The following is a 23542-nucleotide window of genomic DNA, read 5'->3' as shown; positions in this document are numbered from 1 at the left end:
TTATACTATACCAAATTTCGTCAAAATCGGTTGAACGGATGGCCCGTGAAAAGCTAGCAGACAGTCAGACAGACAGACAGACACTTTTATAATACAGACGCATTTATAATATTAGTATGAATATGTTAAAAAATCCGATTGTATTACGGAACCCTCGGTGCGCGAGTCTGACTCGAACTTGGCCGGTTTTTTCTAGACAAACTGTTTGTCGATTTTTAAAGCAAGGGTACCTACACAAAAGCAGAACGATTAAAATGACTAAGATTTACAATCTGATTGCTTGTTAAAATTCTTCATAGAATTTTTTGATTTTTCTACCTATGCAAACGCAGGCTGGAAAACCCCTGTAGACTAAAACCAAAAATAATGAAATGGATGATCCAGCAGTACAGTACGCGGCAGAAAATATTGTACATCGACCTTTAGAAAGAGATAGCGGTTTTGTAGAGCGTTGTCTGTATCGTTGAGAAACCGTCACATAGGTATGAGTGACAGAGACAACGCTCTAAAAATCTCTTTTTTAATAGTCGATTGAATTAATGAAACACGATTTTGTTTCTGAAACGCCTGCAATTTAATAATAGCAATATAGACTCTAGAGCAATAAATCTCTTGTCTGCCAATCCAAGTCTACGGCCAATCCGCTCTTGGCCAGCGTGGTGGACTATAGCCGACCCTTCTCCTTCTAAGAAGAGACCTATACAAATAACAATTTATTTGTTCTAAGAATAAACATATTATAAATTATAATATTCAAAGACCTTCAAAAAAGGTACCCAGTTATTCTTGAACGTAGTGGTAACATAGGTACTCTTTGCTCAATTAGCCGTCATTTGCAGCGTTGACAGATGATGGGTACGAAATGTTTGTAGCAAACGTAGATAGAATAATAGGTAGATTTAAGTACTGTGTAACCGTGTATGAGATAGCGATAGCACGACGTAACGATGAATAACACGACAATTATTACCATTGTGTAGTAGTCAATATTTCTATTAACCGATCAACAATATTTGTATTAAACGTTTTTTATGTGAAAACAAGTAAATAACTCATGAGAAATACAATTACACCACGAATTCTCAAAGTTTGTTTTGCAACTTGATATATTGAATGTATGTATTCTTGAAAAAACCAGTTACACGATAAGGGACAAAAAATAGGTTAGCTGCGTCTCTGTTTATCACATTAGTAACTTTATCTGTGCTCTCTTTTTAGTGTGAATGAGAACGCAAATGTTCCTGCATCTACCTTTATTACTCTATCTACGGTAGCAAAGAACTTCCATGTACTACTACGTAGTATAGTTTGTACCTATTTGCGATAAAATACTTCTTGGGGTCTTGTTTGTATCTTTGGTGATAGTTTCATTTGATAAAGCAAAATAAATCCAACTTTGTATCCAAAGTTCAAAATTCAGCAAAATAACTAGGTAACTGATTTTTTAATGTTTTTTAAGTTTTTTTTACGTAAAAGTCAGGTCACAGGGGAGACTGGAGCAGCAGCGTCATATCTTTTTATAGCTTTTCGTACCATTCAGGGTTAGCAGGATTTGCCGAATCATTATCTGGCAATGCTGGTCCTTTGTCACAACCATAATATCCTCTATTAATCTGTGGTCACAACTCATTTGTCAATGTGACTGTCAATGTCAGAGTGGCACATTTTTCATGCTTGGTAGTTTCATTCATTAGGTACTGTGGATTTAGTTAATATTTTATTCGTGTTACAAAATTTTAAAATGTATACAGTCTCTAAAGGGCCCAGCAAGATTGTTGCGAAAACTCGTAGAGGTGACTTTTACCAAAGAACATTGTTTTTTTTTTTCATATTACACAATGTAACCTGAAGCGGTCCTAAGTGTGGAATATTTTCAATTCCAGGTCTCTCACAGAATCTAGAAAGGTTAGACAGTCGTAAAGACTACAACAGGAAATCCTCAGAGTCCGATAATGGAGAAATAATCAGGTAAGTTGAAATTAAGCACTATGATGCAATGAGGGCTGTCTCAAATAAGTTTCATCACTGATTTTACATAACCTCCGACCGGAGGTCAGGACAGCGGCAGAGCTCTCAAATATAACAAACATCCGGTTTGAATTGCATTAACAAACACTTTCAATTTTAATATATTGAATGCTAGTGTAGGTTACACTTTATGTCCATCCATACTAAGTCCATACTATATTGTAGACGCGGAAGTGTGTCTGTCTGTCGGCTAAATTGATCTTAATGAAATTCGTCGCAGAAACAGCTTACATTCTGGAGACAAACATAGGATACTTTCTATCCCAAAATATCAGATATCCTGCTGGATTTAAAAGAACTTTAATTCCCACAGACAAACTACCAAGCATCAGCTAGTCAAGTATAACAGTTAATAAACTGAAACTTTCAAGGAGTGGCTAATTCTGTTGTACACAATCTCTAAACTTAACTAAATTGACAGGTCTGAACTCTAAATCTAATACCATCTGTTTTTTTTTTTAAAGAATATTAGCCATATTAAATGACTAATATTCCCCTTTCCTCTCCAATTAAGCGTCAGGCTTGTGCTAGGAGTAGGTACGACAATAGTGCAACGGGCGGGGTTTGAACCGTCGACCTCTCGGTTTTCAGTCCACTCCTATACCGGTTGAGCTATTGAGGTTTCTACAGGGAGCATTATAAAAAGGATAGAAATACATAAAGTAATTAGACCTGTGATTTTACAGAATGTGTACAACAAACAACAGTATCAGCCACACTGTATTTGACTATTTTATCTGCAACAAGTGAAATGAGTTTGCTGAGAGGTAGTGTTGCAGTCTTGATTAGAAGTTAGAACCTGCATGTGTGACTGACACAGATAAAATCGGCTAAACTCATAGTACAGCTACTCAACAAAAAGTTCATCATCATCTTTATCATCATGATCAACCCATCGCCAGCTCACTACAGAGCACAGGTCTCCTCTCAGACTGAGAAAGGTTTTAGCCATAGTCTAACCCTGACCAAGTGCAGATTGGCGGCAGATTTCACACACCTTTGAGAACATTAGAAACTGCCAGGCATGTAGATTTCCTCACGATGTTTTCCTTCACTATTAAAGCAAGTGATATTTAATTCATTTAAATGCTTATAACTCCGGAAAAATAGAGGTGCGTGCCCGAGATTGAACCCCCAACCTCCGATTGAGAGGTGGATGTCCTAGCCACTAGGCTATCACAGCTTAACAAAAAGTTAAATAGTGTAAATGTAATGGTATTTTAATTTGACTGTTTTCAGCATGCCCAAACCAGTATTTCATTCCAATGGTAAAAAGACAGTGCACCAAAGAATACAATACAATGTGATAACGCCAGAACATGAAGAAATAATTAGATACATAAGTGAAAGTAAGTAATAATCCCATTTCTCTCTCTCTCTCTCTCTCTCTCTCTCCCTTCTATCTGCAATCAGTCCTTGGTCTATAGAAGATTTGGGTTTCTGAAATTTCACAATTTAGGCTTTACACATCCAGCAATGTGACATCCCTTCAAGATGAAGTATAGTTATCTAAATATATAAAAGGAAAAAGTGACTGTCTGACTGATCTATCAACACACAGCTCAAACTACTGGACGGATCAGGCTGAAATTTGGCATGCAGATAGCTATTATGATGTAGGCATCTACTAAGAAAGTATTTTTGAAAATTCAACACCTCTAAGTGGGTGAAATAGTGGTTTGAAATTTGGGTAGTCCACGCTGGCGAAGTCGCGAGCATAAGCTAGTTAATACTAATGTATATGCATTTATAAAAAAGATGTTTTTTGGTTTGTTTATCACCCAACCTCTTATGTAGTATTATGCACTGTACAGGGTATTCTGAATAACATTTTTTTGGTTGAAACAGCTCCTCTGTAGGTAAGTATAATTATTAACTAGCTTATGCTAGCGACTTTGTCCGCGTGGACTACAAAAATTTCAAACCCCTATTTAACCCCTTTAGGGGTTTGAAAAAAGGGGTTGAATTTTAAAAATCCTGTCTTAGCAGATAGACATATTAGTTATTTGCATGTCAACTTTCAGCCCAATCCATCCAGTAGTTTGCACTGTTCGTTGATAGATCAATCAGTCAGTCAATCACTTTTTTCTTTTTATATATTTAGATATATGCCATCTCTTTGAGCAGTGAATTATCTGCAGCATAGTCAAAGGCTATTTATTACCTTCCAAAATTCGCCAAAACCTGAGCTAAATTGTTAATTTATTTATTGCAGCCAAATTGTTTATTTATTTCTTTATTGCAGCTTGGACACAAACAGCAAATGGAGACAGTGAGCCTTCCACACCTACAAGTACAATCGGTAAGTTCTATTAATCCATACTAATATTATAAATATGAAAGTGTATCTATCCGTTATCTTCTCACATCCCGTCCATTAAGTTTGGTGTCAAAATCAGCCTTAATGGATGGGAAATCCGGGAAATGAAATAGTTCCGCACAGGATTTTAAAGACCTAAATCTACATGGATGAAGCCACAGTACTATACAGTAGTCGTTTATGTATTTCCATTTGAATGAATGAATCCCCATTTCAAATATTTGTATTTGATATACTTTGTGTGCTATTAATAAATGGCAACTTGTTGCCAATGTCATAACAAAGATTGTATTAGGACTAGGTGATAAGGGAACGTTGGATGCAAGATTATGTCAACGATTTTCAATCAATCACCTATCTGAGTATTCTCATTACCAACACAATATGTGCATCTAAATATATAAAAAGAAAAGGTGACTGACTGACTGATCTACCAACGCACAGCTCCTCTTAACATTTTCGATCAAATCATCAGGATCAGGCAGTTCGTCGCCTGCACCACCCTCCAACCTGTACTACCAGGACGATGCCCCCGGCGCCGTGCTGCGTGACTTCAAGCCCTTCGACCTCGAGACCTGGTGGGGCAAGCGACTCTTCCAGAACATCACCAGCTCGCTCTGAACCCCACAGCTCCGAGCGAACAGAAAGGGAACATGAAACTTTTCGGTAGCGTAAGTCACAATCAATTGCAGTTTACTAAATTTTATATACAACATTTTTAATAATAATTGTGCTTATTCGGTTGTGTCGATCTCTAAACTAAATTGACAGGTCTAAAATTAGTGCTGTCCTGCTTAAAATATACTGTGCGGAAAAGGATAGTATTAGGTCATTTAAGACCTGCTAGTTAAGTCTAGAGATTGTGTGCTCGACGGGGAAGGTGTGGGTTGCGGGGAGGGTGACAGCGACATTCTTTGAATTTTTTGTCACCTGTCACTCTCCTGCAATCCGCGCTCTACCTCACGAGCCGTTTCAGTGAAATGGTATACCTATGGCACTCATGTAAAAAACAAAATAAAAATATTTTTGTGATGTGACATTAAATGTTATAAATGTTTCATAGTCATTGGCATATCAAAATATGTGGAAAATCTTAATTGTTTGTGAAATAGCCAAGCCTTGCAAATTGAGACTATTGGCAGATGTTTTGTTGCTGGTCTTAGGGTGTCTGTTCACTGGCGCAGAGCGGAGAGGAACAGAGCAGTCATGACCAATACAATTTATTTTTGAAACTTTTTTTTTTTTTTGTGTAATGTATGTTTTTTTGTGTAGTGTATTCAATGTAATAATTGTCAAGTCATGAACTAATAAAAATCTGATTGGTCTGTTAAACACATCTCTGCCCATCTCCGCTTTGGTGAATACCGAACCTGAAGCGGACCAATTAGATAAATTGATAGACTTGACAATTTTATCAAGTTGTTTCTCAAAAATCTGATTGGTTGACTGAACACATCCGCTCCGCTCCGGCTCGCTTCAGTTGACAGGCACTCTTATACAGAACAAACTGACATAAACATCAGATAGTTTAGGGCTTATAATTTATATATTTTACATAGAAGAATAGAAAAAATTTAGTAATCTACAGCTGATTGTGGATCTCAGTAGGTAACACCTTTAACGTAAGAAAAAATATTTCCAAAGCTCAATAAATATATTTGCAACTGGCTTTGCATTGTTGTTCGAACCAATATTCTTTAAGATTGTTGCATTGTATGAATGTTATTTTTTTCATGAAATAGTTTTCTTTTTTATATTTTAAAAGTTACAGCTTCCAAAGTATTGAATCACATGAATTTTGTACCAAAGAGGTTTTTTATGAAAAAATTATAATCAGTTTATTTGACTGCCATATTATGCTTGAATATATTACTAATATTATAATTGTTGTTAATTATGTACGCCTAGTACGATTTTTTTCTCGTGATCTACGAGTAACTCCAAATTGCCTTTACATTGTATACTTACCTTATTGTATATATCTATGTATAGATATAAGATGTTTTTCTATCCAAAGCAATACTGAAATGTTTATTGTGTAGAAAAACATATATTTTAAACAAGTTTTTCACTTAGAAATTTCTAAAATGACACTGTAACTAAAAAGCCAGTTTTTATATAATTTTGGATTTTTTCAGTGAGTTTTTATTAAAAATTTAATTAACTGTACTGCTGATATTTTGTTTTATGAATTCCGAGATGTGAAAGTGAATGCTACGCGGGTTAGGCCCAGTATCCACCAAAGCTAAGATAGGCGGAGATGTGTTTAACAAACCAATGAGATTATTTGACAGCTGGCGTGATAATTTTTTCACGCCATCCATCAATAAAATCTGTTAGATCTGCCGAACACATATCCGCTCCACTCCGCTTAAGTGGATACGCGGCCTTATACTGGAATAAATGAATCGAGAAATAGTAGATAAGTACGTATGTGTTTTGAACTTTCTAAGTAAATAATATTTCGCAAAAATACGTTTTCATCACAGTTTTTTCTTATACAAATATTTTTACAGCTGTTAACAATGTCAGTATTTTTAATCATGTTTTTCTAGCTTAAATGCAGTGAATAAATTATTGATGTGAAATAGCACAGACTAAGGTAAAATTGTTAGACGGAGTCCTCACGAACTAACTTATTCTAATAAGTGAAGCAAAGCCTAGAGCGTCCTTTTGCAGGAAAATAGTTCTTGAAATAAATCCGTTATTATTGTATTAAAGATTTTAATCTGAACCCTAACCTTGAGGATAACACTATTTTTGTTAAGCTGGCAGGTATCATTATTTTTAAGTTTAACATTTTTAGCTGCCATTTTCGTCTCTGGGATTAAAAATTAGACTATAGTTTAAAAAAATTACACTCAACGCGATTGTGCACAGGCAATCTGAAAAGTCACTGCTACCGGCTTATTTTGTAGAAATCGGCTTCTCCGGGCCGTTTACCGTCTACTTTTTTCCTTTAGTCTGAGGTGAAATTGTTAAATGGTCTTTTAATTATTGTTGTTTTAGCTGCTTCTTGTGCTTGAAGCGTGTAAATGTCTTCCACATTAATCGGATAATTTTTTACGAATCTTTGGAATATTGGTTTTTTAAAAAATCCATTTTTCTACGGAATTTCTTAGGAAGACATGTTTAGATAGATAGCTGACTTTGTTTATTATGTTTTCTCTGTAGTTTAAAAGCCACGATAACTTCTTTTATATATAATACTACAGAAATTATCTTCTGTTTTCTATTGAAATGAATATTTAGCGGGTAGCATGCAAGAAATTGTTTTGGCGTAAGACAATAACGACTATGCGAACGTGAATAGTCCGCGACAGGTCGAGATGGCAATCGGAGTACGAGGCGGAAGGGGGGGGGAAACCCCGCACACCTGCACGTCACCAGCGCTCGCCCGCACCGGGTTAGGGCGGGGGCTGTGCGGGTGTGCGGGGCGTTCCCTCGCCGATTTCAACCTTTCGTGTAGTATACAAGGTATCGATGTATATAGGTCATCGATCTAGGTAGACCCTCCACAGATAAAAGAATGCGTCCATAAAATCAAACTAGTTTCCGAAATTAGTCAATCGCACGCTCATAGGTACATTTAGATTATGTTATGGATAGTAAAAATATTTGACGATTAAAATGCTGTCTTCGTGCGTGAAAATTAAATCTTGCAAAAAAAGGATTTAAAAAACAATCTAAGTCATAAGAGACGAATTTGCTCAATTTTTATGGACGCATTTAGTATGAAACAGGGGTTTGTATATACGAGTACATCGATGTTGACAATTATTCTGTTTCGCTGAGTGTGTTTATGTTATATTATATGATTCTTATGAATGAGCCAAAAACAAAATTAGATGATAATATAATTGTTTATGCCTATCGCAGACGACCGATAATGGTTTTTTAGAGAGTTAGTGGATAAAATTAATGCCGGTGAAAAAAGAACACTGCTTTTAAAGTCTAGGGGAAAACGCGCGCGAAAAATTTCTTTGGCGTACAGAGTAGCACTTCCCTAACATTTGAAAACGTCGCAAAATGTCGCCATTTTAACAGATGTTCCGTGCACGAAATTTCCGTTTATATAGATTTGTCCGTTAGGAGACGGCTGAATATAAAAAGAGTTGTAATAAGTGTGACCAACTTTTGCCGACTCAATTTTATTTTAGAATCATACTAGTGAACACTGCAACTCTCGGTTTTGATCCTGAATCGACATCTGTAAAATATTAGGCTAAGGGTGACGCAAAGATATAGACCTAGTCGTTTCATAGCGTATGTAACATTTGACGCCTGCCAGAAGCCTCGATGTTTTATTGTAAGTTTCTTAGCTCTCGTGAACAACGTGCACGTGCTCAATTTTCCTAAAGTCGGTTGGATTGGAGTCTGATAGAAATCGGCTCAATCAAAAAGCGGTCGTCTGCGCTAGTTCTTATTGTCTTGCACTAAATATTGTTTCCTTCGACTCCGATTGCAGAGAATATTCACAGAAACGGCCGTCACATTTCTTAACAATAAATTGATTGTTACCCTTTGATGATATTTTAAAAGTAAAAATACTATTAAAAAAACTGAACTTTTATATACTTAATCTGAACGTATTAATATTATTTATGACTTTTCAATTATTTATCTAAATGGAATTTTTTTAAATAATTTATTTAAATAACGTTTAATTCCAATGAATTTCGAAAAGAGTAGGTAGGTATAATACCTACCTACTCTTTTAGGTAGGTAGGTAGGTAGGTAGGTGGATTCTGCCAATCCTCATTTGTTCAGCGTGGTGGATTATGGCCGAACCCTTCTCATTTTGAGAGGAGGCCGTGCTCAGTAGTGAGCCGGCGATGATGATGATGATAATAATTTCATAGTAGAATTTTACGGCCTTTTCTGAGAAATTATTCTGAATACATTTTTTATGTCAATATAAATAACAATAAATCGAATTAAAATATAGTAGGTACCATAATAAAATTACCCAGTTTTAGGTTTCGTTAAATAACATTCTACAATATTTTATTTGTGTTATACTTATTATAAAATGAAAGCATGTGAAAACGAGCACCGATGTAGAAACATTTGTTATCCTTTTAGACGGTATATTTGTGTAGTGACATAGAATATTTTTAGACTGATTTAGTTGATAAAAGTTATGCTTTTTGTTGTAGTTGAATAAACCACCTGACAAAGTTACAAATGTGTTTTTTTACTAGACAACTATAGTACCCGACAGGTTGAAATGGCAGGGGACGCCCCGTGCACCCGCACAGCTCCGCACTAACCCGGTGCGGGATAAGGCATGTGGTGTGCTGGGCGTCCCTCCACCTCATACCCCGATCTCAACCTGTCGCGTACTATCGGTAGATATATCGCTCCCTTATACATACTCGTATAAACAAAAATGTCTGTTTTGTAAACTTCAACAACTTTCGGCGCTACGACTTCATTAAACAATGTTATTTTAGATCATAGACCTTCTGGCTTCTATATCATCTCCAGCATCAGGAAGTTCACTCTGACTTAGGTACCTACTTAATTATTAGGTGAGATCTGTGAGACAGGTAGTACACCTGTCTCACAGATCTCACTTAAGATAATAAGTACTATTATCTTAAACAAGATCGAATCCTTGCGAATGGCAATCGCTCAGGTTCTATAGAATATATAGCACTCTGAGGTATATACCTAGTATAGTTCAGAGTACCTATACCTCAGGAGTATACAGAACTTTTATGTCACATTGACCAAAACTGTGATGGAACGTATATTGTCAATCTCTTTGGACGTTTCTAATAAAAAAATCAACATAATGTACAAAATAAATACGACGCTAGATTTTCAAAGTTATTTTCTCGTTATTTTACTTGGTACCTAAATGCAAAGACTAAAGATAAACAATAATCTTATAAACCCTGAAAATTATAAATATGTCGAAGTCAATGTACCGGTAATTGTAAAAACTAAGTATACCTAATTATTTGTAAACCTATTTATGATAACACTGGAAATGTTAACTCTAGGAATGCGGCCCGAAGTAAGATTTTTTTACAAAATTGCTTGCATATTATGTGCAGCAAAGACATGCAGACTTGTAGCTTGCACAAAAAGATTGTGCCTGCACCATCGATATAAATGACAAGATATGGTCAAGCGAACAAAATTTTTCACGGTTTCGGGATATAAATACCTACACCAAATAAATCAGCGTCACCTCTTAGATTCTAATGAACGACCCGTTTGAAATCCCGACGTCACTGAAGTTGCATTGGTGCTAAAGCACCACTGAGTTGGTGCCATTTTGTTTGATCAATAGCCCTGTCTATACCAAGTAATATACAAGTCAATAGCCTGCACTCTTGTCGGGGCTCTTCGGGCTGTTGTACACAGCGCGAAGTTACGCAAGCTTCCACAAAAGTTTGCAGCATGCTCCTATGTATCACCGGAAATGCGAGTTCATAATAGCGAGCCTCAACATCCAATCATAAACGTACGATTATTATTTAATTGGAAGATGATTGAAGGGAAATGTTCGTACTTATCTAAGTATAAACTTATTAGGTTTGTCAATATAACAGGATATATTTTTATTGTTCTGTATTACAGTACTACCCCCTTTTATAAATTACGCCTATTTACCTGCGCAGAAATCTTATTTTTGAATGGCGCCAAAATATCTCAGCCAATCATAGCGCGCGTACGTCTGCTATTGGTTATTTTATCGTTAGCGCACAAATCAGCGCGTACCTAGGACTAGGTACCCATGCGGCTTATAAAAGGCACAGCACAGTAATAAAATGTTAATAAAATTCATATTGTTATTAAACTTTATTTTAGTCAAAAAGAAATGAAAAATCCAACTTCATAAACGGTCTCCAAAACGCTCGCGGCTTACTGAACTGTCTCGAGCGAAGCTTCGAGAAATCTTGCAAATATGAGGACAATTTGCTGAGATGTAGAGCAACGCACAACCACTCGCACGATTCCAAAGATTGGTGCAGCGAGGAATCTACTACTAGAGTATCTGGATCATATTCTCGTAAAGGTTTTAATTTAATACGTCCTTGCTGTTCTTGCGTCACGAAAATTAAGCTGCACAATGATCGAATTTTAAGGTTCCGTATCTTAAGAGAAAAAGAAACCCTTATAGCATCACTTCGTTGTCTTTCCGTACGTCGTGTCTGTCAAGACCGTTTGAGGTATTAAAACCTATAGGGTAGGTAACCTTTTCGTTGACCTAGAATCACGAAATTTGGCAGCTAGCACTGCACAAGTTCCTAAGTTCCCTTTAGGAAAAATCCTAAAACCGTAAATTTGTGGTTTGGTACATCACGAAAAAATTAAGTAGGTAGTGTAATTTTTTGTACGATGGTACGGAACCCTTCGTGTGCGAGTACGACTCGAACTTGATCTATTTTTATTACTTTTTTAGGTGTAGGTACACAGCGGCACAGTATTGCAGAGCAGTTGTCTTTCTACTCCATTGATACTGGATCATCCAAAGATTCTGCCGGTTCCGATTTTACTGAGTTCTCACTGGATGCTAGCGACGCTGATAGCGCATAAACACTTTGTTGTCTATAAAAAGGGTCTTGGGTTTGGTAGCTAGAAGTTTGTGGAGAAGACCAGTCGTAGTTCGCCTGGCCAATTCTACTTTTTTTAATATTTTGTATAAGGTGTATGACTCTAGACTGAAACTCTAAGGTTTGGTCGTCGTCAAGCAAAGCTAATGACGGCAGAAGACTTTTGAAGAACGATAGGTGTCGGTCTTCGTGCTTAACTGCCTTCGGTTTTGATTGTTGGTCAATGTAAGAAATCATTTTCTCGTCTACGTCACCCAATTTCCTTATTACTGCACTTCTTTTGGTCGGCTGCGTTAAATTATGTCTGTTATATTGACTCTCTTCTTGACTGTCATTGTCTTCTTCGTTTATGTTATTAATTTCTTCCATCATTGGTGTTCTATCTTCATAACATTTTGTTTTTGTAGAAGATACACTTTTGTTAGGAAAGACAACCTTTTTCAAGAATAACATCTGTTTGTGATATCGGTAAGACTTAACAGAAGCACCGGCTTTCTTTGCCCTATTTTTGTCATTCAATGATCTTAACCAGGAATCTCTAGTCTGCGCCCACTTTTTAGTAACAAATTTTCCTGAAACAAGTAGGTAGGTATTACCTAATAATTATAATTTTTACTTGTAGGTACCTGTCTAAGTACCTACTACTAAGTAGTATCCAGCTGTTCATTCAAAGACCTTCAAAACATCCTCATATTTGGGTCAAAATTCTACACCTAATAATATCAAATTTTCATGTCTGTAACTCCTTCGACTTCAAGCTAGAGACCCGTGACACGCGGACAGACAGACAGACAGGAGAGTGACATTAATAGGGCTTCGTTTTACCCGTTGAGTACGGAACCCGGAAAACCTATAATCCTTCCGTTCAAAACTTACGATGTCACAGAGTAGACACCCGACATTAGAGTCAACCTCTGTCTGTCTTCATGCCTCTGTCCGTCGGGGGTTAGTGGGGAAGAGCTTTTAAAAATATTGCAACCACTTCCTACGTAAAGAATTTTTTACCATTTCAATTACGTTCATAGGTATGCTGCTAATGCTAATGCAGTACGAATGGAATTTGCAAATAAAATTCGTTCAACAAAGTATGACGGAAGTATATTGTCGCCATTAAAATATAGGTAAATCATCAAACACTTACCAAACTCTTGTCTTTCTTCTTGCTCTAACTTTTCAAAATCCTCCATTAGAATAACGCAAATTTCGCGCCAAGCGGCTGCTTTTGCCACCTTATCTTTATAAATATTCAGCGTTTTGTCCCAAAGAACTGGCCTCTTTTCAATCAGACTTATCAAAATTTCCTTTCGTATAAATTTTTCAAAATCCTTGCTTGCCATGATTAGAAGTGCACAACAGACGTGTTGTTTCTCTAACTGCAAAATATAGACTGGTAAGTGTTAGAAGGGCCGAAATTGTGAACGACGCACCGTAGTCCGTAACGTAACCCCGCGCGCCGCGCTCTTTCACACAGTTGCCATACTGGATCCAGTAAAAAAATAACGGATCGCATGCTGTGTGAAGCGTGAATGCAAAAGGCATCGTTGTGTGTGTATAAACTCGTTCGTTCACATTGAAACTGTTTTACAAGGCCGTTTTAACGCGTCCGTTTTTATTTCGATGAGCGTTGTGTACTGCGAGTTCACATACACGACATCACGGATCGAGCAAAAAATATCGATCCGTCAAAATGTGACGTTCCGTTTTGTCAGTAAAAACTGGGTGCGGAAACAGTAAAAAACCGATTAAGTGCGAGTCGGACTTGCACACGAATGGTTCCGCACAAGAAGTATTTAATTTTTTGTGATGTTACCACAGATTCACGGTTTTCAATTTTTTTTCCTTTACTTGTGCTATAAGACATTGCTTCCTGCCTTTCATGATTCTCTAGGTCATCGGGAATTACCCTATAGGTTTTTATTCCCTTGACGGGTCTAGACAGACACGACAAACAGTTAACAACGAATTGATCCTATACTAAAAGGTTTCCTTTTTTCTCTAGAGATACGCTAGGTACCCTAAAAACGGACTCGTATCTGAATACTTATGGAGATTGGAGTGGTATGCCATAATATGATTTTATGCCTTCACACGATCCGTTTTTTATCGGCAGCCTAGCGTGGTCATCCTGTAAAAGCAGAACTGACAGAAAAATGGTCCAGTAATAATGGTCAACCGCTGCTCACGTAAACGGTTTATTTCACTACAAGAGCTTGTCGTTGTTGGTCTTACAGAAGTTGAGGGTCTTAACTTCTCAACTTTATCTTCTTTACAGAAAAATCTAAGTCTTGTCAAACTAGAAGTTCCACAAATGGTACAGAATCTTGGTCTTCGGCGAGCATAGCATGCCTGCAGTATCAGTTAGTTTTTATTGGCATTTATGATTTTTTTTAGGAAATTTAATTATGCCAGACTACCGCATTATTATCTCCAGAGAACTCCACGACGAGCAGCTACCCTACCGACAAAGCCGTACCGCCAAGCGATTTAGCGTTCCGGTACGATGCCGTGTAGAAACCGATCAGGGTTAATATATGTGGGTTTAATGAAACTGCCATACCTCTTCCAAGTTAGCCAGCTTCCATCTTAGACTGCATCATTACTGGTCTTATTTTATTTTTATGAATATTTTTAGAGTCCCGTACCCAAACTGAAGGGTGCCAACGGGACCCTAAAAATACTACAGGCTGTACCTATCTCGTGAACCGTGATAGGTAGATAGTTAAAATTTTCACAGAATGTATTTTTCTTTTGCCGCTATAACAGCAAATAATTAAAAGTTAATAAAATTTTATGAACTTTTTTTAAAAAAGTATTATTTCTTGAGATGCGGAGCACTTCGTATGCCAGTCCGAGTCGCACTTAACCAATTTTTTATTTTGTTGTTAACTATTTAGATATGAGGAATTATCAAAACGTTACCAAATGTTATTAAGAGCATACGGTAATCGATGCAATTCTCTTACCTCGCATGATGGTGCCCTTATCAAACTTTATAAACGTGTGAAAGAGACGCACGCAGAACTTGCTCATGTGAATAAGTCTCTCTTAATTATCGGGGAGAAGTATTTGAATCTCAAATATAAGAGATTAGCACAGGTGAGCAAAAGTTCATGAATATAAGTAAGTAACTAGTTGAAGATAGCTTACATAACCATCCAAACTAAAAAAAGCTAATGTACCTACCTAGCGAAATGGCAAGAAAAAAATTATTTCCTACCTTTTAACGGCTTGGTCACTATCAGTTTTATTCCGATAATTCAAGGAGTTCCCACGAGATTAACAAAAATTCACACGGATGAAGTCGCAGATACCTACCTACCAAGAGACCATATGAAATCACTATTTTTTGGAGTTTTTCAACAAAAGGCTGACATATCACATAACCTCGTATTACCTCCACTTGTAACTTAAATACCTAGCTTCCAATCATACCATTACCTTTGGTTGTTGTATACTTTAAAGATACAGTGACCATGAAGTTGTCTGAAGTTGCCTATCCACCTTGACACCTTCAAAGCAAGCGCGTTCAACTTAGCTGCACTATAGTTAAGCCATTATGAACGTGTGAACTGAGTCATAATTACAATCATAGGGAGAATGCCGCAGAAGTCGTTATCGATAAAGAGATGCCGTTCGGACACAGGTAGCTGGTAGCTAATTTTGTATTCTTTCCCCTCGCTCTTTATAACCTGTCATCGGCTATCGGCAAATCCTTTTTTACTGTTACACACAAGACCAGGGCATCATGTTCCAGTTCTATGAGGCCTGTAAGTGAGCGAGAGGTAAAATAAAAATGATTTGTGACACAGTTCGCATGATTGTAATGGCTCAACATAGGTACATGCTTAAATTAAAAAATGCATTCAGAAAATCTGGTATGAAGAGAGAATAGAGCGTATGAAGCGCGCCTCACGAGCCGTAGTCCTCACAGCAGAGCGAGCTCGTCGAGACTTGGACGAGCAGCTCGCACGCAGCTTGGCTTGCGAGCAGGATACCGCCATCATTTTGCTGCTTGAAAAAGTAAGTTCATCATGTGACCCGGTCCAAACTTTACTTTCATAAGTAAAGTAAGTAGGTAAAAAGTTAAGCTTATAATTTTCAACTTTTTAAGTCAGCCCGCCAGCCACCTGTCTGAACACAAATTCAAGAAACGCTGAACAGAATTTATTTGGGTAAAGCTTTGACATAAAGCACAGAATCTAAATAAAGGAAAAGCTGACTGACGGATCTATCAACGCACAGCTCAAACTACTAGACGGATTGGGCTGAAACTTGCAGATAGCTATTATGACGTAGACATCCGCTAAGAAATTTGTGTGGGGTTTGAAATTTGTGTGGTCGGGGTCAAAGTCGTGATGTGCGACAGTGACAGACGCCGTTGAGTGTCGCGTGATTGTATCACGCGTTACGGTATCTTGATAATCAACAACACCAGGGCACAAAGTTGCCCTGTGCCACACCCGGGTAAGGAGGTCAAGGCTGGAGGCCCCAACCCCCGTTTTGGCCGCATGACTAAACGGAAAAGACCGACGTTAATGCTCTCCATACATTTAGTAGATATGCGATTTAGCGATACGGTGCGATGCCGCGTAGATACCGACCAGAGGTATAGGCTTTAATGAAACTGCTATACCCCTACCAGTTTAGCCCGCTTCCATATTAGGTGCATATCGCTGCATCTTCACTTACCAGCTGCGCGATTGCGGGAGAATGACAGCTACAATGTCAGGATCGCAATCGTCTCGATTGGTTAACGCTCGCTCACTATTGGCTACAATGCATTGTTGCAACAAGAATCGCACACATTCAGCCAATCAGAACAATTGAGATTGTAATAATGATTGATGCAGGTTTTAGACAATCGCTCTACAGGTGAGATCGCAGTCAAGGGTTAAAACTTGTAGGTATAGGAATAAAATAAAATAAAAATATCAATCAAGTAATTAGATTAGTTTATTTATTTTGGCTTTTTTCGTTTGCCAGATAAGAAAATGCAATCACCTTTTTCTGGAAAATTTGCGATTGAAATCCCGAATCGAGGAAATGATTTGAAGAAAGAAGTGACTAGGATTCAACACTTTTGATATATTACTTTTGTTTATTTACTTAGGTATGTCTAATAGGTATTGTATCTACTAGTAAAAAAATGCACATAGTATTAGTTAAATAAATAATTTAATTGGAAAAACACAACAATTTATTCATAATGGCTTATCTAGGTAGGTAGGTATCTACTTTGTTTTGTAATCTTCTCGTAACAAATATTTATAACGAAAAATCAATAAATTTTTGTGCCCCATATTGTTTGGCGTTCTCCATTGCTGTAACAATAAGATTAAGTATAAGTAAACTAATGTTTCCAAAGTTAAGGATATCTACATCATCAAACGTCAGACGTCCACCGCTTGACTGTATCTTGTTGCGAGTTGCGCCGCCTGAATCCAGCAGCCTCATGTGACTCGTTTAATATCGTCTGCCCACCTAGTGCGGATTTACCAGCGCTGCTCTTTCCAGTGCGAGTTCACCATTCCAGCACCATGTGACCTCAACGTCTATCGGTTTTTCGAACTAGGTATGTACTCTGCCCATTGTCACTTCAGCGTCGCAATGAGCTATGTCGGTTACTCTAGTTCTCCTACGGATCTCCTCATTTCAGATTTGATCACGTAGAGAAACTCCAAGCATCTCTCTTCAGCTCTCTTTATCGCCCGCTGAATGAAACTAGGTAAGTAGGTACCTATGTAAAATATGGTAAAAATAAAGTACCTTTTACTGAGAAGCCAAAATTGTATTATGTTCTTTAATAGGTACGACTACCTCACATATTTGTCGTGTAACCTTCTTATTTCTTTAACCATTCCATCTAATATTATACCTAGTTCTTCTGGACTTGATACTAGTGCTGAATCAGCCATTGCTCCTAATCTTAGCACTCCGCCATAGCACAAAGCCGTTATTCCTAAACCTGAGAAAAAGTTATTGTATTAGAAAAGTCGTCGTTTGTTTCAACGGATATAAACGTTCATTTCTGTACATGTGTCTTGCATGAGTTGCCACAGAACACATTCTTTCGCTACATGTATACCTAGGTTGGATAAGCACTTTCAGCTGATTATTCTACCTAATCATTATGAAGTGGAGAAGTTATGTACAAGTGTGGTGTGGGATGCCGCCCAGCACGATTAATCGACAAGCAATGTGAGTTCCATAAAATCTGTATTTTACGTCTCACCAACGCGGCTAAAATCCGAGAGTCGAAACACAATAACGGCAAAGTAAAATAGACCTAAGGAGCCTTGAATTGAAGTCAAAAATGCAATGCCACTGATTTTAATTTGGCAACGTTTCCGCTTGGAGCGCTGGCTGTAGAATAAGTAGATATGTAGAAAAACTTGTGCTTTAAAACAAGCCTTTTAAGATCCAGTTTACTATAAATAAAAATAAATAAAATAAAATAAAATTTCTTTATTTCAGACCGTGGTCCATATGGTGTTAGTAAATAGTAGTAATATTTAAAGAATTAAAACTATGTTAGTACGTATAACTTATGTAATTTAAAAAATAAAAACCTTAATTTAAATATTTCCCGGTACGCACTGAGGCACTGGGTACATACACATGTGTATTTACCCAGTGCCGCAATATGCGGCAGTCAGGCTTTTCACTAACAACCCTCAGTATGGCGTTGGTGCTCCCTCTCACTCTGCGCATCAGCGATGCAACTCGTTTGCGCATGACTGAATAAAAGTCATCCGTGTACGCGTACGCAAACATAGCCGATGCACTACAGTGTCGGGGGAGCCCCAACATCACCCTGAAGGCGTTATTGTATTGCACTCGGAGCGCATTGTAGGTCTTCTGTGTATAGTTGACCCACAGGCCGCACGTGTATAATGTCTGGCAGAATGCTTTAAAAAGTGTTATTTTAACATCTAAAGTACAACGAGCGAACCTGCGAGCCAACATATTACATCGGACCGCAATAGCTCTCCTTTCTCTCTCCATGTCATAGTCGTCCTTCAAATCCTCAGTTACAATATGACCAAGGTATTTGAAGTGCGACACCCTCCGAAGTTCTACCCCCTCCAGCGTCACTGGCGGTACATGAGCTGGTTTCTGTGACCCTACTCTAAATACCAGGAGCTCGCTCTTCTTTACGTTATACTGAAGGCCGTGCTCCTGGGCATATCTCTCACAGATTGCCAGCAGCTTCCGAAGAGCACTCACTGATGGGCTCAACAGCACCATGTCGTCTGCGTAACTGATGCTGTTCACACAGTGGCCATCAATCGAACAGCCGACACCGGTACTGCTGAGCTCTATAATAAGCTGGTTTATGTATAGATTGAAGAGCGCTGGCGATGTTAATCCCCCCTGTCGCACACCGCTCTTCAATCCATACTCATCAGAGAGCACATTTCCCCATTTGACCTGGTTAATCTGATGATCATACCAATATTTGAAGATATTTATCACTTCCTGTGGCACTCCGGCGTCGGTTAATTTGGCCCACAGGATGTCATATCTAACCAGGTCAAATGCCTTCGAGAGGTCGAGAAAGGCAGCATACACAGGTGTACTCCTATCTGTATAATATCTGACGGTATGTCTCTATAACTCGGAAGTGTTTCGAAACTCGAATACTATCAATACGTAAAATCTCGTACTAAGCGTAGTTGAGGAAGTTCATCTAGACAGTGTAGCGAACGTGGTCGCGTTCTTTGGGGAAGCGCATAAGTCCATGAGGTGATGGTATATAGAGTGTTGGTCACTTACCTGTATTTCCTTTATTCGGCACAAAGAACACCAAGGACTTTAGATCTCCACCACAAATGCTCAACAATTTAGGTCCAGGTACGTTGCTAAAGACCATAGTTGCCTGGCTGCTATTGAACATGGGGAAAAGTATTTCCTTTGGGAGAATGCTGCATAGCTTCAATATGTAGTAATTAGTCTGAAAAGGTTATGATAAATGGACAATCTTTAAAAACATATTAAACTAAAATTTAGTTTAGGTATAGTATAGGATTAAAATACGAATTGATTTTAAACAGACCAAAATACTAATTTTATTAAGAAACAAAACTTGGCATTGTTGAGAATCAAATACTTAGTGGCAAAGTAGTAAATGTAGACTGGACTGTATTATGATAATAAAAACAATAAAGATTCTGACGAATGGAGAACCTCCTTCTTTTTTTGAAGACGTTTAAAAAATATTCAAGCAAAGAAGACTGACACTATTGAAAAAACGATGTAAAATTCAAAACTCTCAGAAAGCTGAACAATGCTGTAGGATAATACAATAATTTGAATGATTTAAATATATTATACTACCTATAATAGATACTACAATCATTTGAATGATTTTGATAGTCGGTTTGGATTTAGAAAAAGTAGGAAAACTTAAGAAATATCAAATATCTGCTGAAGAATAGATATCTTAATTGTAAGTCTTCAGATTTTTCTTACCAGAGGGTCAGCACTATTCCGTAGTCCATTAAATCTCCTTCTTATCTCCTTGAGATCTCCTCCTACTGGCAAGTCTAGTATACTGACGGTAAAATTATTCTCTAATTTTACTTGTTTGTTTTTTAATGCTGGAAATCTTATTGGCAATATCACGGCTATGTTGTTGGGAGCTGGATCTATTTGCTATTCAAAATATAAAAATCAAACTTTTTGTACTTTCACTATTCAAAATAAATAATTCATTTAATGTTCTTTAAAAAATCTTTAGATACCTATCAATAACAAAAACCACGTTATATAAAAGTAATTTTACCTTCCTTCCAAAATAGTCTTGAAAGCCAAAAGACAAAGCAGTCGCTAAAATATCTGAAAAGTTCGCTTCTTCTATACTTTCTTTTATGTTTTTTACCATTTGAAATAAATTGTCATCTGGCTGAATCCATTTATAAAACTTTTTCCCATTTAAAGGAGGACCATGTAAAGTACTTCGATCAGGTTCTCTTAATATTCCATCTATTAAACATCCAGGTATTTTAAAAAGTTTTGTTAACATTTTTAACAAATCTGCTGAAGACTTTTTACTACTAACTTTATAAGTTTCTGGCATACAGAAAGTTATAAGTTCGTCATCTTTTCCATCTGCTAACGCTTGACATAAAAACTCTATTAAAGCTACTCCATCACCTACAGCGTGATGTATTCTAAATATTATACCGTATTCACTGTTTCGCTTATTATTTTTTAACCTTTGGTTTGTTACTAATATCTGAAACAGTCCTTCATCGTTAAAGGGTAGTGGTTGATAAGACACTTCAGACATAATCTCTTCTAAATCTGATACGCTAAGGCTGTCAACATTTGAAACATCAACGACACGAACATACTGACTAGTATCAACATAGCAACATTTTCTCCAATAATAAAATCCATACTCTTCACTTCTTCTATAAAACAGCTTTTCGGTGTCATTGTTTTGAACGATATTTTGTAACTTTTCCTTTATTTGGTCAATTAATTCTTGGGATGATTCAGATTCTATGATTCCCAATACATTAATAACACTTTTAGTCGCATCATCTTCCAGACTCCAAAAAACATCGAAACTATCGAGGAATCCTGCGAAGTGTTTATCCCTTCTCTTAATAGTTATAGAACATACTAGTTTATACAAAGATGCTCCGATAAGAAATGCTAAAACTAACGGTAAACTTAACGTTAAAATTAATAAAATCAACGATTTTTGTAACCAAATTTCACTTTCAATTTTGATTTTAGCTTTCCTTTTGAGAGTTTCATACTGTAACAAAAAAGTTATTATCAGTTTCTCCATAAAATTGACTAAATTAAGATCCAGTTAAATTCTCTCACAAATTGATGCTTTACATCTAAAATCTGGATCATAATTGAATAAATACTAGTAGAGTTAAATTCTACGGCAAATAATAAAAATATACTCACTTCGAAACTCAATACAAAGTTAATGAGAAATGCAATTAATATACCACTGACAGTACCTAATCCAGCTGCTTTTGATATAAAAGCACTTTCTATCGGGGACGTCATATTATGAGACGAATGGACCAAATCTGTATCTTCAGAAAACTCTTCTTTATATGGCACAGAACAATTGACTATTAGACTTAAATCCTCCATTGTAACAGATGATTTATACAACCACCATGGGGTCTCCTGTATATGCAAGACTCTTCGCCTCAAACTGAAGACTGAGTTGTTTTTAATAGGCAAATACGTGCATTAGAAACAAGTAAAGAAACCTTAGAAAGGTCCAAGACATTGTGCATGATCTAATTAGCCCTAATTTATGTTTATATAACGTATTGCATCATACAGCGTTAAATTCAAAATTCGGTACTTCAAATGTTCCGTAGATAAGCTTATATCTGTAGAAATAAGGAAGACATTTTTGTCTTCGGACCGTTGAACTAATGATGATTATGTAAAACAAAAATAGTTAGTAGCCTATTAGATAAGGTTCCATTACCAAGCTTATTGCTGCGTAAGCCGTAAACGTCTTCTATCTATCGTCCACCGAACCGCAAGACCTTAGATTATGGTTAGATTCGGGTATCTTTAAAAGAAGAGTGAATAGGCATATTTTAGGTAAACGCGTTCCATTTAGGCCACATCATCACAGTTTTCCATCAAGTGTGATTGTGGCCTATAATGAATTTATAAAAAAAACGTCCGAATGAGATAGCAATCTTGGATGAATTAATCACGGCAATCTGTTTTTCTTTAGCTAACTTTAAAATTAAAGAAATCACAGAAAGCTCCTCGGTAAAACGCCAAAACGAAGCGTTTCCTAGTGCTAAAAGTTAACAGTAACTATAGGTATAAGTACGCCGTGCATAGCACGAGAAGTAACTAGGTTTACCTAGTGGTTTCTAAGGATTAATCACAATCCGTACATAATTCAGAATAAAGGGAAAACATTGAAACATGAATAAAATTGTATTTATTCATAATATTATCATTACAAAATATAAATACCTATCAAATATTCAATAAACAATAATAAAAAATTATTACAAATCAACATGATTTAAATGCTAGGTAACTTTGGAATTATGTATAAAATATAACAAATGGAATAGTTTACATTCACGGCTAATCTGTTCTTAAGGCTAAGGTAGATGATATTGTGTGTCCCTAACCGTCAAGCCTTACAAATGCCTTCCTCGCCAAGTCACCACTGATAAACATCTGACTTATCTATGACGCAATAAATAAGTCCATAGTTAAATACCTACTCATTGGAACCTTTGGTTTTCAGGGTTCCGTACCTCGGGACCCTATGCTAAGCCTTCGCTGTCCGTCCATCCGTCCGTCTGGCAGCGGGCCGCATCTCGTGAACCTTTATAGATGAAGAGTTGAAATTTTTACAGAAAGTGTATCTCTATTGCCGCTATAACAACAAATAATAAAATTGAAAATTTTAAAAGTAAAAATTGTTATTTCTAGTGCGATGGTACGGAGCCCATGATGTGCGAAGCAGACTCGCACTAAGCCGACTTTATATTATATGGTGATTTTGAACACAGTCTTTTGATGCCTGCGATTTTAACGAAATGTGGTACTGAGCAATGCCAAAAGTATAAAGTGGGGCGGAGGAAGCTTCAAACTATGGACA

General features: G+C 37.0%; 4 protein-coding genes across 4 annotated transcripts; 2 read left to right on the top strand and 2 right to left on the bottom strand.

The window, feature by feature from the left end:
- The first annotated feature begins 1660 nt into the window (after positions 1 to 1660).
- Positions 1661 to 9536, top strand: LOC117988112 (MAPK regulated corepressor interacting protein 2). Its single transcript, XM_034975214.2, has 5 exons — positions 1661 to 1793; positions 1884 to 1968; positions 3268 to 3377; positions 4274 to 4330; positions 4824 to 9536. The coding sequence occupies exons 1-5, from the start codon at positions 1742 to 1744 to the stop codon at positions 4967 to 4969; spliced, it is 450 nt and encodes a 149-aa protein (XP_034831105.1). The 5' UTR covers positions 1661 to 1741; the 3' UTR covers positions 4970 to 9536.
- A 779-nt stretch (positions 9537 to 10315) lies between these two features.
- LOC117988505 (uncharacterized) lies at positions 10316 to 16971 on the top strand. Its single transcript, XM_069503148.1, has 6 exons — positions 10316 to 10373; positions 11174 to 11375; positions 14192 to 14276; positions 14814 to 15015; positions 15787 to 15939; positions 16903 to 16971. The coding sequence occupies exons 1-6, from the start codon at positions 10332 to 10334 to the stop codon at positions 16969 to 16971; spliced, it is 753 nt and encodes a 250-aa protein (XP_069359249.1). The 5' UTR covers positions 10316 to 10331.
- LOC138403229 (uncharacterized) lies at positions 11363 to 13311 on the bottom strand. Its single transcript, XM_069502985.1, has 2 exons — positions 13061 to 13311; positions 11363 to 12491 (listed from the first exon to the last, which is right to left on the bottom strand). The coding sequence occupies exons 1-2, from the start codon at positions 13254 to 13256 to the stop codon at positions 11812 to 11814; spliced, it is 876 nt and encodes a 291-aa protein (XP_069359086.1). The 5' UTR covers positions 13257 to 13311; the 3' UTR covers positions 11363 to 11811.
- Positions 16972 to 17075: 104 nt separating the features above from the next.
- On the bottom strand, positions 17076 to 22137 carry LOC117988206 (uncharacterized). The gene is made up of 6 exons (XM_069502925.1): positions 21850 to 22137; positions 20705 to 21688; positions 20392 to 20574; positions 19696 to 19873; positions 17686 to 17884; positions 17076 to 17240 (listed from the first exon to the last, which is right to left on the bottom strand). Exons 1-5 carry the CDS (start codon positions 22042 to 22044, stop codon positions 17733 to 17735), a joined length of 1692 nt encoding a protein of 563 aa, XP_069359026.1. The 5' UTR covers positions 22045 to 22137; the 3' UTR covers positions 17076 to 17240; positions 17686 to 17732.
- Between the last annotated feature and the right edge of the window lie 1405 nt (positions 22138 to 23542).

This window comes from Maniola hyperantus, chromosome 14 (assembly GCF_902806685.2).
Source record: "Maniola hyperantus chromosome 14, iAphHyp1.2, whole genome shotgun sequence".
NCBI lineage: Eukaryota > Metazoa > Arthropoda > Insecta > Lepidoptera > Nymphalidae > Maniola > Maniola hyperantus.
This window is presented reverse-complemented; position numbering and strand designations above follow the sequence as displayed.